Source organism: Hyperolius riggenbachi, chromosome 12, assembly GCF_040937935.1.
Source record: "Hyperolius riggenbachi isolate aHypRig1 chromosome 12, aHypRig1.pri, whole genome shotgun sequence".
Lineage (NCBI taxonomy): Eukaryota > Metazoa > Chordata > Amphibia > Anura > Hyperoliidae > Hyperolius > Hyperolius riggenbachi.
This window is the reverse complement of record NC_090657.1, coordinates 182,007,526-182,019,837: the sequence shown is the minus strand read 5'-3', so window position 1 is coordinate 182,019,837 and position 12,312 is coordinate 182,007,526. Positions and strand designations below refer to the sequence as shown.

At 44.9% G+C, this 12,312-nt stretch overlaps 1 protein-coding gene across 6 annotated transcripts in view; it reads left to right on the top strand.

Moving 5' to 3' along the window:
• The window catches only part of HCK (HCK proto-oncogene, Src family tyrosine kinase), a 292,459-nt gene that overhangs the window by 255,249 nt on the left and 24,898 nt on the right, over window positions 1-12,312 (top strand). For all 6 annotated transcript variants that reach the window (XM_068264576.1, XM_068264574.1, XM_068264577.1 and 3 more), the window contains 3 exons: window positions 1,584-1,614; window positions 6,905-7,001; window positions 10,696-10,794. In XM_068264576.1, the coding sequence (XP_068120677.1) occupies window positions 1,584-1,614; window positions 6,905-7,001; window positions 10,696-10,794 (227 nt within the window). The remainder of the gene's footprint in view (window positions 1-1,583; window positions 1,615-6,904; window positions 7,002-10,695; window positions 10,795-12,312) is intronic.

The following is a 12,312-nucleotide window of genomic DNA, read 5'->3' as shown; positions in this document are numbered from 1 at the left end:
CATAGAATGGGAGCAGGCTGCTGTACATGGATGGTACACATGGAGGAGGTGGCTGCACAAAGAATGGGAGGGGCTGCTGTACATGGATGATACACATGGAAGAGGGGGCTGCACATAAAATGGGAGGGGGCTGCTGTACATGGATGGTACACATGGAAGAGGGGGCTGCACATGGAATGGGAGGGTGGCTGCTGTACATGGATGTTACACATGGAAGGGGGAGCTGCACATGGAATGGGAGGGGGCCACAGTACATGGATGGCACACATGGAAAGGGCACTGCACATGGAATGGAAGGAGGCTGCTGTACATGGATAGTACACATGGAAGAGGGGGCTGCACATGGAATGGGAGGGTGGCTGCTGTACATGGATGTTACACATGGAAGGGGGAGCTGCACATGGAATGGGAGGGGGCCACAGTACATGGATGGCACACATGGAAAGGGCGCTGCACATGGAATGGAAGGGGGCTGCTGTACATGGATGGTACACATGGAAGAGGGGGCTGCACATGGAATGGGAGGGGCGCTGCACATGAAAGGGGAGCCACAACATACTCCGACCTTCAGAATGAATAGATACCGGGAGCCCCTTATAGTGCAGTTAAGTATGTTGAAGTGATGGTTTGCATCAAAGCAAGGTATGGATGATACTCCCAAACAAGCGTTGCAGGACCAGTAACCACAGAATAATCGCTAGTGAAGAAATCCTGTCCACACTCATTTCTGGGCCTCTCTGTCGGGTGGGTTGTGCTCCACAAAAATGTATGGTATATTTTAAGTTCAAAGAAGGAGGAGACCCAAAAATGACAATGAATAATAACAAAATATAAAGAAGCTTACCTCTAAAAAGGAAAAACAAAAGTTTGCTTTCCTAAAACAGAAAGAATTTGCGATAATTCAGGTTGGAGTGAGCTTGAGATGTCTCCCAGAGCAACACTGCTGAATATATGCAAATTAACCATTGTACCCTTAGAAGCTAAACACACCTCCAGAACCGCTGGTTGGAATGCAATGATGTGTTAGCTTGTTAATATGTACAGAGCCATAATAATCCAACATGCATACAGACTGTTTCGGATTGTTTGATCCTCATCAGTGCATGGCATGGATTAATTTGGCTCTATGGAGTAGGGCTTGTGAATCCGAGAGGCACAGACTAACCAGCAAGCTCATGGTGACCCAGAACTCATTGGAGTGTGTAAGGGACTCTAAAAAGGACAAAGCCTGAATGAGGTAATTATGATTTATTGCAGTTCAGACACTTATGAGATTATGCGTTTCACGGGTCATAGTCCGCTTCTTCAGATGAATAGCAGTGATCTGTGAAACGCGTAATATCAGTGTCTGGATTATAATGACCTTTCCCCTATCCACACAAAACATAAGTGCAGTCAACACACGTGAAAAATATCTTCCCTGCCAGTAATGCTCAATGTAATGATTAATCGGGTGTTTGTTTTCTCCGTCCGGCTGCAGATTTCTAATCTTCTGAGCAGACGCCTTTATACGGGAGACCTTGTTCTATTTAATTTATTTACACGGACAAGCAAATAACCCGCTATCTCTGATTATTTTACAGAACAAGCCACGAGAGAACCCTGGAGGGGGAGGTAAGTGTCCATGGAGGGTACAGCTTTATATACCAAAGTCTGCGCAAACTCTGTCACTAAGGTGGCCACACTCAATACTATAAAACTTTGATTTTGCCGTATTTTTGATAAAAACTATTGGATGTGTAGAAAAATTGAAGGTTGCATTTTTTCCTTTTTTCAGTCGAGAAGTATGATGCGTTTTTCTTGTTTGTATTTCCCCCTGGTGGTTTTTTTCTATCTGTCACAGTAAAAATCTCATATTGTATGGTGTAGGAGAGATTGCACATTTCTTCATTTATAGACCTGAGCAATTTATTTTTCAGTTTTCGATCATTTTTTTTTTCATGGGTTGTAGTTTGAACACACGTGTATGTGTGTGTGTGTTACATTGGTCTAATTTTACACAAGCTAACAAACAATTGGAAGAATCGATTTTAATTCTCAAACTAAAAAAAAAATCGTATTGCATGTGGCCACCCAAAGTACAGTGTTTGGGTTTTATGTTAATGTTTGAATTTTTACACTGAATGGAGGCGTGTCTATGATACAGTGTTGATTAGTTGGGTACTCTGTACACTGAATGGAGGCGTGTCTATGATACAGTGTCGATTAGTTGGGTACTCTGTACACTGAATGGAGGAGTGTCTATGATGCAGTGTTGATTAGCTGGGTACTCTGTACACTGAATAGAGGCGTGTCTATGATACAGTGTTGATTAGTTGGGTACTCTGTACACTGAATGGAGGTGTGTCTATGATACAGTGTTGGTTAGCTGGGTACTCTGTACACTGAATGGAGGCGTGTCTATGATACAGTGTTGGTTAGCTCGGTACTCTGTACACTGAATGGAGGCATGTCTATGATACCGTGTTGATTAGCTGGGTACTCTGTACACTGAATGTAGGCGTGTCTACGATACAGTGTTGGTTAGTTGGGTACTCTGTACACTGAATGGAGGAGTGTCTATGATACAGTGTTGATTAGCTATGTACTCTGTACACTGAATGGAGGCGTGTCTATGATACAGTGTTGATTAGCTGGGTACTCTGTACACTGAATGGAGGCGTGTCTATGATACAGTGTTGATTAGCTGGGTACTCTGTTCACTGAATGGAGGCGTGTCTATGATACAGTGTTGATTAGTTGGGTACTCTGTACACTGAATAGAGGCGTGTCTATGATACAGTGTTGATTAGCTGGGTACTCTGTACACTGAATGGAGGCGTGTCTATGATACAGTGTTGATTAGCTGGGTACTCTGTACACTGAATGGAGGCGTGTCTATGATACAGTGTTGATTAGCTGGGTACTCTGTTCACTGAATGGAGGCGTGTCTATGATACAGTGTTGATTAGTTGGGTACTCTGTACACTGAATAGAGGCTTGTCTATGATATAGTGTTGATTAGTTGGGTACTCTGTACACTGAATGGAGGAGTGTCTATGATACAGTGTTGATTAGCTGGGTACTCTGTACACTGAATGGAGGCGTGTCTATGATACAGTGTTGATTAGCTGGGTACTCTGTACACTGAATGGAGGCGTGTCTATAATACAGTGTTGATTAGCTGGGTACTCTGTACACTGAATGGAGGCGTGTCTATGATACAGTGTTGATTAGTTGGGTACTCTGTACACTGAATGGAGGCGTGTCTATGATACAGTGTTGATTAGTTGGGTAGTCTGTACACTGAATGAAGGGCGTGTCTATGATACAGTGTTGGTTAGTTGGGTACTCTGTACACTGAATAGAGGTGTGCCTATGATACAGTGTTGGTTACTTGGGTACTCTGTACACTGAATGGAGGCGTGTCTATGGTACAGTGTTGATTAGTTGGTTACCCTGTACACTGAATGGAGGCGTGTCTATGATACAGTGTTTATTAGCTGCGTACTCTGTACACTGAATGGAGGCGTGTCTATGATACAGTGTTGATTAGCTAGGGGCAGCACGGTGGCGTAGTGGTTAGCTCTCTCGCCTTGCAGCGCTGGGTCCCTGGTTCGAATCCCATCCAGGGCACTATCTGCAAAGAGTTTGTATGTTCTCTCCGTGTCTGCGTGGGTTTCCTCCGGGCACTCCGGTTTCCTCCCACATTCCAAAAACATACAAAATAAGTTAATTGGCTCCCCCTAAAAAATTGGCCCTAGACTACAGTACTTACACTACATAATATAAACATATAGCAATGGTAGGGATTAGATTGTGAGCTCCTTTGAGGGACAGTTAGTGACAAGACAATATATATACACTGTACAGCGCTGCGTAATATGTCGGCGCTATATAAATACTAAATAATAATAATAATAATAATAATACTCTGTTCACTGAATGGAGGTGTGTCTATGATACAGTGTTGATTAGTTGGGTACTCTGTACACTGAATGGAGGAGTGTCTATGATACAGTGTTGATTAGCTGGGTACTCTGTACACTGAATGGAGGCGTGTCTATGATACAGTGTTGATTAGTTGGGTACTCTGTACACTGAATGGAGGCGTGTCTATGATACAGTGTTGATTAGTTGGGTAGTCTGTACACTGAATGAAGGGCGTGTCTATGATACAGTGTTGGTTAGTTGGGTACTCTGTACACTGAAAGGAGGTATGTCTATGATAAAGTGTTGGTTACTTGGGTACTCTGTACACTGAATGGAGGCGTGTCTATAATAAAGTGTTGGTTACTTGGGTACTCTGTACACTGAATGTAGGCGTGTCTATGATAAAGTGTTGGTTACTTGGGTACTCTGTACACTGAATAGAGGCGTGTCTATGATACAGTGTTGATTAGTTGGATACTCTGTACACTGAATGGAGGCATGTCTATGATACAGTGTTGATTGGTTGGGTACTCTGTACACTGAATAGACGTGTGTCTATGATACAGTGTTGGTTACTTGGGTACTCTGTACACTGAATGTAGGCGTGTCTATGGTACAGTGTTGATTAGTTGGGTACCCTGTACACTGAATGGAGGCGTGTCTATGATACGGTGTTGGTTAGCTCGGTACTCTTTACACTGAATGGAGGCGTGTCTATGATACAGTGTTGGTTAGCTGGGTACTCTGTACACTGAATGGAGGCGTGTCTATGATAAAGTGTTGGTTAGCTGGGTACTCTGTACACTGAATGGAGGCATGTCTATGATACAGTGTTGATTAGTTGGGTACTATGTACACTGAATGGAGGTGTGTCTATGATACAGTGTCGATTAGTTGGGTACTCTGTACACTGAATGGAGGAGTGTCTATGATGCAGTGTTGATTAGCTGGGTACTCTGTACACTGAATAGAGGCGTGTCTATGATACAGTCTTGGTTAGTTGGGTACTCTGTACACTGAATGGAGGCGTGTCTATGATACAGTGTTGATTAGCTGGGTACTCTGTACACTGAATGGAGGCGTGTCTATGATACAGTGTTGATTAGCTGGGTACTCTGTACACTGAATGGAGACGTGTCTATGATACAGTGTTGATTAGCTGGGTACTCTGTTCACTGAATGGAGGCGTGTCTATGATACAGTGTTGATTAGTTGGGTACTCTGTACACTGAATAGAGGCTTGTCTATGATACAGTGTTGATTAGTTGGGTACTCTGTACACTGAATGGAGGCGTGTCTATGATACAGTGTTGATTAGTTGGGTAGTCTGTACACTGAATGGAGGCGTATCTATGATACAGTGTTGGTTAGTTTGGTACTCTGTACACTGAATGGAGGCATGTCTATGATAAAGTGTTGGTTACTTGGGTACTCTGTACACTGAATGGAGGCGTGTCTATGATACAGTGTTGATTGGCTGGGTACTCTGTACACTGAATAGAGGCGTGTCTATGATACAGTGTTGGTTAGTTGGGTACTCTGTACACTGAATGGAGGCGTGTCTATGATACAGTGTTGATTAGCTGAGTACTCTGTACACTGAATGGAGACGTGTCTATGATACAGTGTTGATTAGCTGGGTACTCTGTACACTGAATGGAGGCGTGTCTATGATACAGTGTTGATTAGCTGGGTACTCTGTACACTGAATGGAGGCGTGTCTATGATACAGTGTTGGTTAGCTGGGTACTCTGTACACTGAATGGAGGCGTGTCTATGATACAGTGTTGATTAGCTGGGTACTCTGTACACTGAATGGAGACGTGTCTATGATACAGTGTTGATTAGTTGGGTACTCTGTACACTGAATAGAGGCTTGTCTATGATACAGTGTTGGTTAGCTGGGTACTCTGTACACTGAATGGAGGCGTGTCTATGATACATTGTTGATTAGTTGGGTACTCTGTACACTTAATGGAGGCGTGTCTATGATACAGTGTTGATTAGCTGGGTACTCTGTACACTGAATGGAGACCCGTCCTCCTGTCTGAACGGTTGACTGTATTGCGCACATGCGCAGTACAGAAAACCACGGACACACAGACAGGGAAAGATGATGACGCAGGGACAGTTAGGTTTTATTATAGAGGATTTATATAACGGGAAAAATTTTTGCAGCGCTTTGTAAAATATATGCAGTCTTGTCTTTCACTGTGCCTCCAGAGATGCTCACAATCTAATCTAAACCTAGCATAGTTATATGCTCATCACAGTCTAGGGCCAATTTAGGGGGAAGCCATTTAACTCATCTGTATGTTTTTGGGAAGTCCAACGCCGCGGAAGTCCAAGGGGTAATGCGCTGTTGACTTTGTGGTGGTTCGGGGCCGGAGTGTAACTAGAGGGGAGCAGCACCTGCTATTGTAAGGTGGCCCAGAGCTGTGGGGGCCCCCCAACTACTAACCTTCCCTTCCTCCTATACAGGGGACTATACTGCAGATCAGGTGTGTTTGTGGCGACACTTGTTATGGGTGTGAAGATCATGATGGCCACACTTCTTTTATAACCCTTGTGAGATGGGCCCCAAGGCTGTGAAAAGTGACAAGGGAAGGGGTGTGAACATTGGGGGGAGGGGCCCTCAAAGTAATACGGGGGCCCCATGAATTGTAGATACGTCACTGGCTCGTCGGACGATCGGGCACTTCCGACGTGAGACTGTATGTTTTCTAGGCCCCATTGTCTTGCATTACTGTTGCGTTAGTAAAACAGGGTAACGCAACAAAGCATTGCAAGACACGTGTAATAGGGGCCTCAAGGGGAACTGTTATGTCCATCCTCTAACCTCATGTGAATAGAGCTGGAGTTTTGCTTACATTTGATGTCTTTGGCTGTGTGTGACTTTTATTTCCCTGCCCTGTGAGTTCCTCGCTAGCAGATTATTCATTCTTCGCTTCTCTCTGCTCTGACGTTTTTGCCTCTCCATGTTTCCTTGCAGCAGAAGAAGCAGATTTGGTGGCTTTATACGACTATGATGGGGTTCACCCCGATGACCTGAGATTCAACAAAGGCGACCTTTTCAAGCTGCTGGAAGAGTAAGATCCACTAATTCAGAGCCTGCGACAAAGATGGGTTAAGATGTATTGGGGCCCTAGGAGTAGATTTGGGGCCCCCTTGTGGTCCCTTTGGTAAGCTGAAGTGGAGAGAAGTCAAAGAAGGTGGCAGGTGGGCCCCTTGATACCCACTAGGCCCCCAGCACCTGCCTAGGCTGCCTGGTGGATGATCCTGCTCTGGCCTGCGACTGTGGCCTGTTTTGAAGCTGCCCATTATTGGTACAAATTTCTGTTTCAATCAACTTTCCAATCTGATCAAAAGGAAAAGATTGTAAATCGTCGATTGCGACCATAAATGGGATGAAATTTTATATCGAATTTGATCATTTCAGATGGAATCAGTCTGCAAAAAGGATCGGCTGCTGGTTGTTTTTTGTTGTTGTTCTGCAACATCCTCTAATTTCAATCAGATCACTAATTTCGGATTGGAAAGTCTATTGTACTAGAAAACCATACCTTTAAAGAAGAACCATAACAACATGTAGCAGATTATTAAGGATGCTCACTTTTATGTTAATTATCCTGGTTTCAGCATCCAAAACACTTCCTAAATCTATATATAGCTGTATATTGGTATGTAGCCCCGCCCTCCCAATGATGCATAGCCTAAGCTATTTAGTTAGGCATCTTTCTTCCTCAGTGCACTTTGGGGGACCAGGTGTTTCTGCTCACTGTGGAAAACACAACAACCAAACATTAGAAACATAGAAACATCATTTTAAATATTGGACATCATCTCATCTGTCAGGTGAGGTGCTGAACGCGGACAGGGATCCCCTGCTTCATTTGGTTTCATATGTCTGTCAAGACTGCCAAAGCTCTTCAATAGCCTCTGCCTGTGTGGTCACGGACTGCCCCCTGCAATCACCTGCCTGGGGGGAAGACGTCAGGACAGGTAAGTATTCACCCACCTCTCCTATCTTCTATTATTTGGACTGAGCCATTGTCAGGCTTGTCTGGTTACCTGCTATAAGTTAAGTTGTATGCCCATATGACTGACCTATAGCCCAGCCCTAATGCCTGCGGAAACTCCTGCCTAAAGGCTCGTACACACGCCGTACTAAAGGCAACGACGGGTCTGTCGGCACCTCCCGCAGGGCGGGTTTTCAGCAGACAGTACAGCGTGTGTACAGTCTGCCGGCGGACTGATAAGGCTGTTTCTGGACGATCCGACGACGGACCCGTCGTTGCCTTTAGTACGGCGTGTGTACAAGCCTTTATACAAACTGCAGTACCCTGCAGGCAGATTTATCATACAAACTGACAGACAGCAATCACCAAACACAGCAATGAGCAATGCAAACACCGTATACTTAATAGTCACCTGAGGCCTATAGGCTGAGGCAGTCCAGATGATGGCAAAATAGCAGGCTGTGGCTGAAGTATAATCACTAGACAGATGCGTGGTCAATAACAGGCCAGAGTCAGTCCAGGCAGAGTTTATGGAAGTCCTTTTACAAGCAGGGATCGGTCCAAGTGGCAGTCAGGGAAATCCAGGTACTAGCTGAGTCGGCAACGGGTAATCCAATAGAGAAGCGTGGTCAGCTACAGGCAGAGGTCGGCAACGGTAAAGCAATCTGAAAGAAGCTTAGTCAAGAGACAGACACAAGTCGGCAGCAAGACAGGCAACTTGGTGTGAGTGCAGTCTCAGCAACAAGCCTAGCATAAGCTATCACGGGCGATGACAGAGAGCCGTCACCTTTCATTTACTTCTGTTAAAGAGACACTGAAGCGAAAAAAAATGATATTATGATTTGTATGTGTAGCACAGCTAAGAAATAAAACATTAAGATCAGATACATCAGTCTAATTGTTTCTAGTACAGGAAGAGTTGAGAAACTCCAGTTGTTATCTCTATGCAAACAAGCCATTAAGCTCTCCGACTAAAGTTAAGCTTAAACACTGGCCCGATTTACTGCCGTTTCGACAGCAGATTCGATCACTGGGATCGAATCTGCTGGCAATCGTTCGCGTTACATGCCGAATTTCGATTCATTTCGTCCGATCCCGTCGATCGCGCCGTGCGGAAAATTACCGTCGATCGCCCGCGGGTGAAGAGCGCATCGCTAGCGGCGTTCGAGTGCCCGACGACCGACGCAATAGAGCCCGCATACATTACCTGCTCCGCCGGCGCGACTGCCCCCGCTCGTCTCCGCTCTTCTCCGCTCTGGTCTCCGGCATGCCTTCACTTATTCCTGCCCGGCAGGAAGTTTAAACAGTAGAGGGCGCTCTACTGTTTAAACTTCCTGCCGGGCAGGAAGAAGTGAAGCATGCTGGAGCCGGAGACCAGAGCGGAGACGGAGAAGAGCGGAGAGAGACCCGGGAGTCGTGCCGGCGGAGCAGGTAATGTATGCGGCGGGGGGGGGGGGGGGGGGGAGCGGCAGCAGCACCACCACAACAGATTGTGAACGGTTTCAGGCTGAAATCGGTTCACAATCTGTTTGCAGTAAAGGTAGCCATACGATCCCTCTCTGATCAGATTCGATCAGATAGGGATCTGTCTGTTGGTCGAATCTGATGGCAAATCGACCAGTGTATGGCCACCTTTAGTCGTGGAGAGGGCTGTTATCTGACTTTTATTATCTCAACTGTTCCTGGACTATTTACTTTTCCTCTGCTAGAGGAGAGGTCATTACTTCACAGACTGCTCTGAAAGACTTATTTTGGAAGCTGAGTGTTGTGTAATCTGCACATATTATAGAATGATGCAATGTTAGAAAAACACTATATACCTGAAAATAAAAGTATGAGAATATTTTCTTTGCTGCTAATCTTCTAGTAATTCGCTTCAGTGTCTCTTTAAGCTACACCTCTTTAGCGTACATCTATCTACTGTTTCTGTTTCTTTTTTTTTTGCAAGCTGTCATGGTTGTTTTTAATGTCATTGTTGTTGCCTTTTTGTGTAGCAGAGTTCTCTGTTTTTGTGCCGAACCCAATTCCAGGCATGACCCAGTCATGCTTGGCGAAATAAACTTGATTCTGATTTATACAAGGACTAACCAATCAGAAAGTAAAGGAATCCAAAGTAACCAATCAACAGAGAGCATGTCAGCAGGGAGACTGACACGCAATGCACACACGTGGTTAATGATTACAGCGGCAGAGCTCGTACTGAGTGCACGTCCGCTGCTTATCCAATGGGAGCTGAGTGCCATGCGCTCCAGTGACGTCAGAGACAGGCCGAGACCCAGAGGCTTGCGCCTCAACGTGGGTCTCAGAGTTCTGCTGCCATGAGCGGCCACTGGATCTTACAGTACCCCCTCCCTTAGGAGTGGACTCTGGACACTCCAACCTGGGTTTCCCAGAATTTCTCATAAAACTCCCTAATAGCTAACTCAGCATGAACCTGTTTAGCAAGAACCCAAGACCTTTCTTCTGGTCCATATCCCTTCTAGTCAATTAAATATTGCAAAGAATTTCTTACAAAATGAGAGTCAAGAATTTTCTCTACCTCAAATTCTTGTGGACCATCAACATTCATGGGTGGAGGGGGAAAATTAACCCCGTTATCAAGCGTCGATCAGACGGGAAATAGCACCGTGTGTACCCAGCACTACTACTGTATCTAGTCAGTAATCAAAATACAACTCTAAATAAAGTATAAAAATGTAATGTAATAAATTCTGTATACGATCCCTTCCATTTGCAATAACCGCCTGTGTTTGCCTGGTTGCAGCTCGGGGGAGTGGTGGCGGGCGCGACTGCTACGCACGGGGGAAGAAGGTTATCTTCCGAGTAATTATGTTGGAAAAGCCAATTCTCTGGAATCAGAAGAGTAAGTTATATTTACATTCTATCTGTATCTACCTCCGTTTCTTCTTCAATGTGATAGTTTCCCTTTTTTATATTGGTTGATCTGCCTTTGGTGGATTATTCTGGTACATTTTTTCAGAAAATTGAGTGTGGGATATACTGTATTTTTTGATTTATAGACCAATTCATTATGGCATCAATCCTAGGAGTGAGCATTGCACAGAATGTTGCCGTGCTGTAGCTGAGCAACCTTCTGTGCAATGCTCATGTACTGTTCATGTGAGAGGGGAGGAGGGACGATGGGGAGCAAATGAGCAAGTGGCATTGATAATAACAGAAGACCACAATGTTTGTTGTTCATTGCTTAGCGAATTGCCATAGGGGATTGCTAAATAATGTTGGGGGCCAGCTGTACACCCGCTAGATTTGCGCCCCAGATGGGCCAAAATTATCATCTTGGCTCAGGACAGTATAAGGTAAAATGGGGCCCTGAGAAAAATAAGTGTGTGGCCCCTTACATTTTCATACTGTACTGACAGAATTCTACATTCCCTGACTTGGGGCCCTGATGAGTTTGGGGGCCCCGTACAATTGCCCAGTTATGCCGCATAGAAACACCAGCCCTGATCTCTGCCGAAGACTATCCATCATGTGTATGAGGCTTATAGGACATACGAGGTGAAAAAATGATGAGATAAACAATTGTATCTATCCCCCTTCTCCTAAAAATGACTTTTTTTAGTTATCCTACGGTTTTATTATATATTTATATCGAATTTTTAAGTTTTTACTGTTTCATGGCCTCTTTTCAATGAAGTATGCCAGAGCCAAAATCTATGAACTATTGACTCTTTTTATCTCTTTCCTGCTGTTAGAAGCCATTCTCTGCCAGGAAAGTGTTTTATGGCTGTAATTCCTTATCAGTGAGGGTTACATTATAGTCCAACCCAGACAGAAACTGTCACTTGCAAGCCTGTTTAACTCTTTCACGCAGAGACAGCAAAAAAGGAACACAGCCTAGATATTTGCGTGCTAGGCACTGTACATACCCATGTCTATCTTATCATGTCACATGTCACCTCAGGTGTAATTGAAGTACAAACTTCATACACTGATCATCAGACCATTTAGACCATTTTGCTCTGTATGGAGCAATCTTATCTGGTCCTTCTTTCTTTTAATGCAAATTTGAAGCGACACTGAAAAAAAAAGTTACACATTCACCTCTGGATCCCCCTAGAGCATACATGTCAAACTCCGGCCACGGGCCAAATCTGCCCTCCGAGCCATCAAATTTGGCCCCCAAGTGGTTTCCCCACTTTGCATTATGTTTGACCCACTCTAGACCACCAGGAAAGCCATATTGGAGGTGAAGCCATAGGACACCAGGGAAGGCATATGGGGGAGAGAGGGGGAAAGCACTAGACCCCAGGGAATTGTATAGGGGAGAGAGGGGGCTTCTAGACACCAGGGAAGTGTATAGGGGAGGGAGGGGGGTTCTAGACACTAGGGATCTGTATAGGGGAGGGTGGGGGGCAAC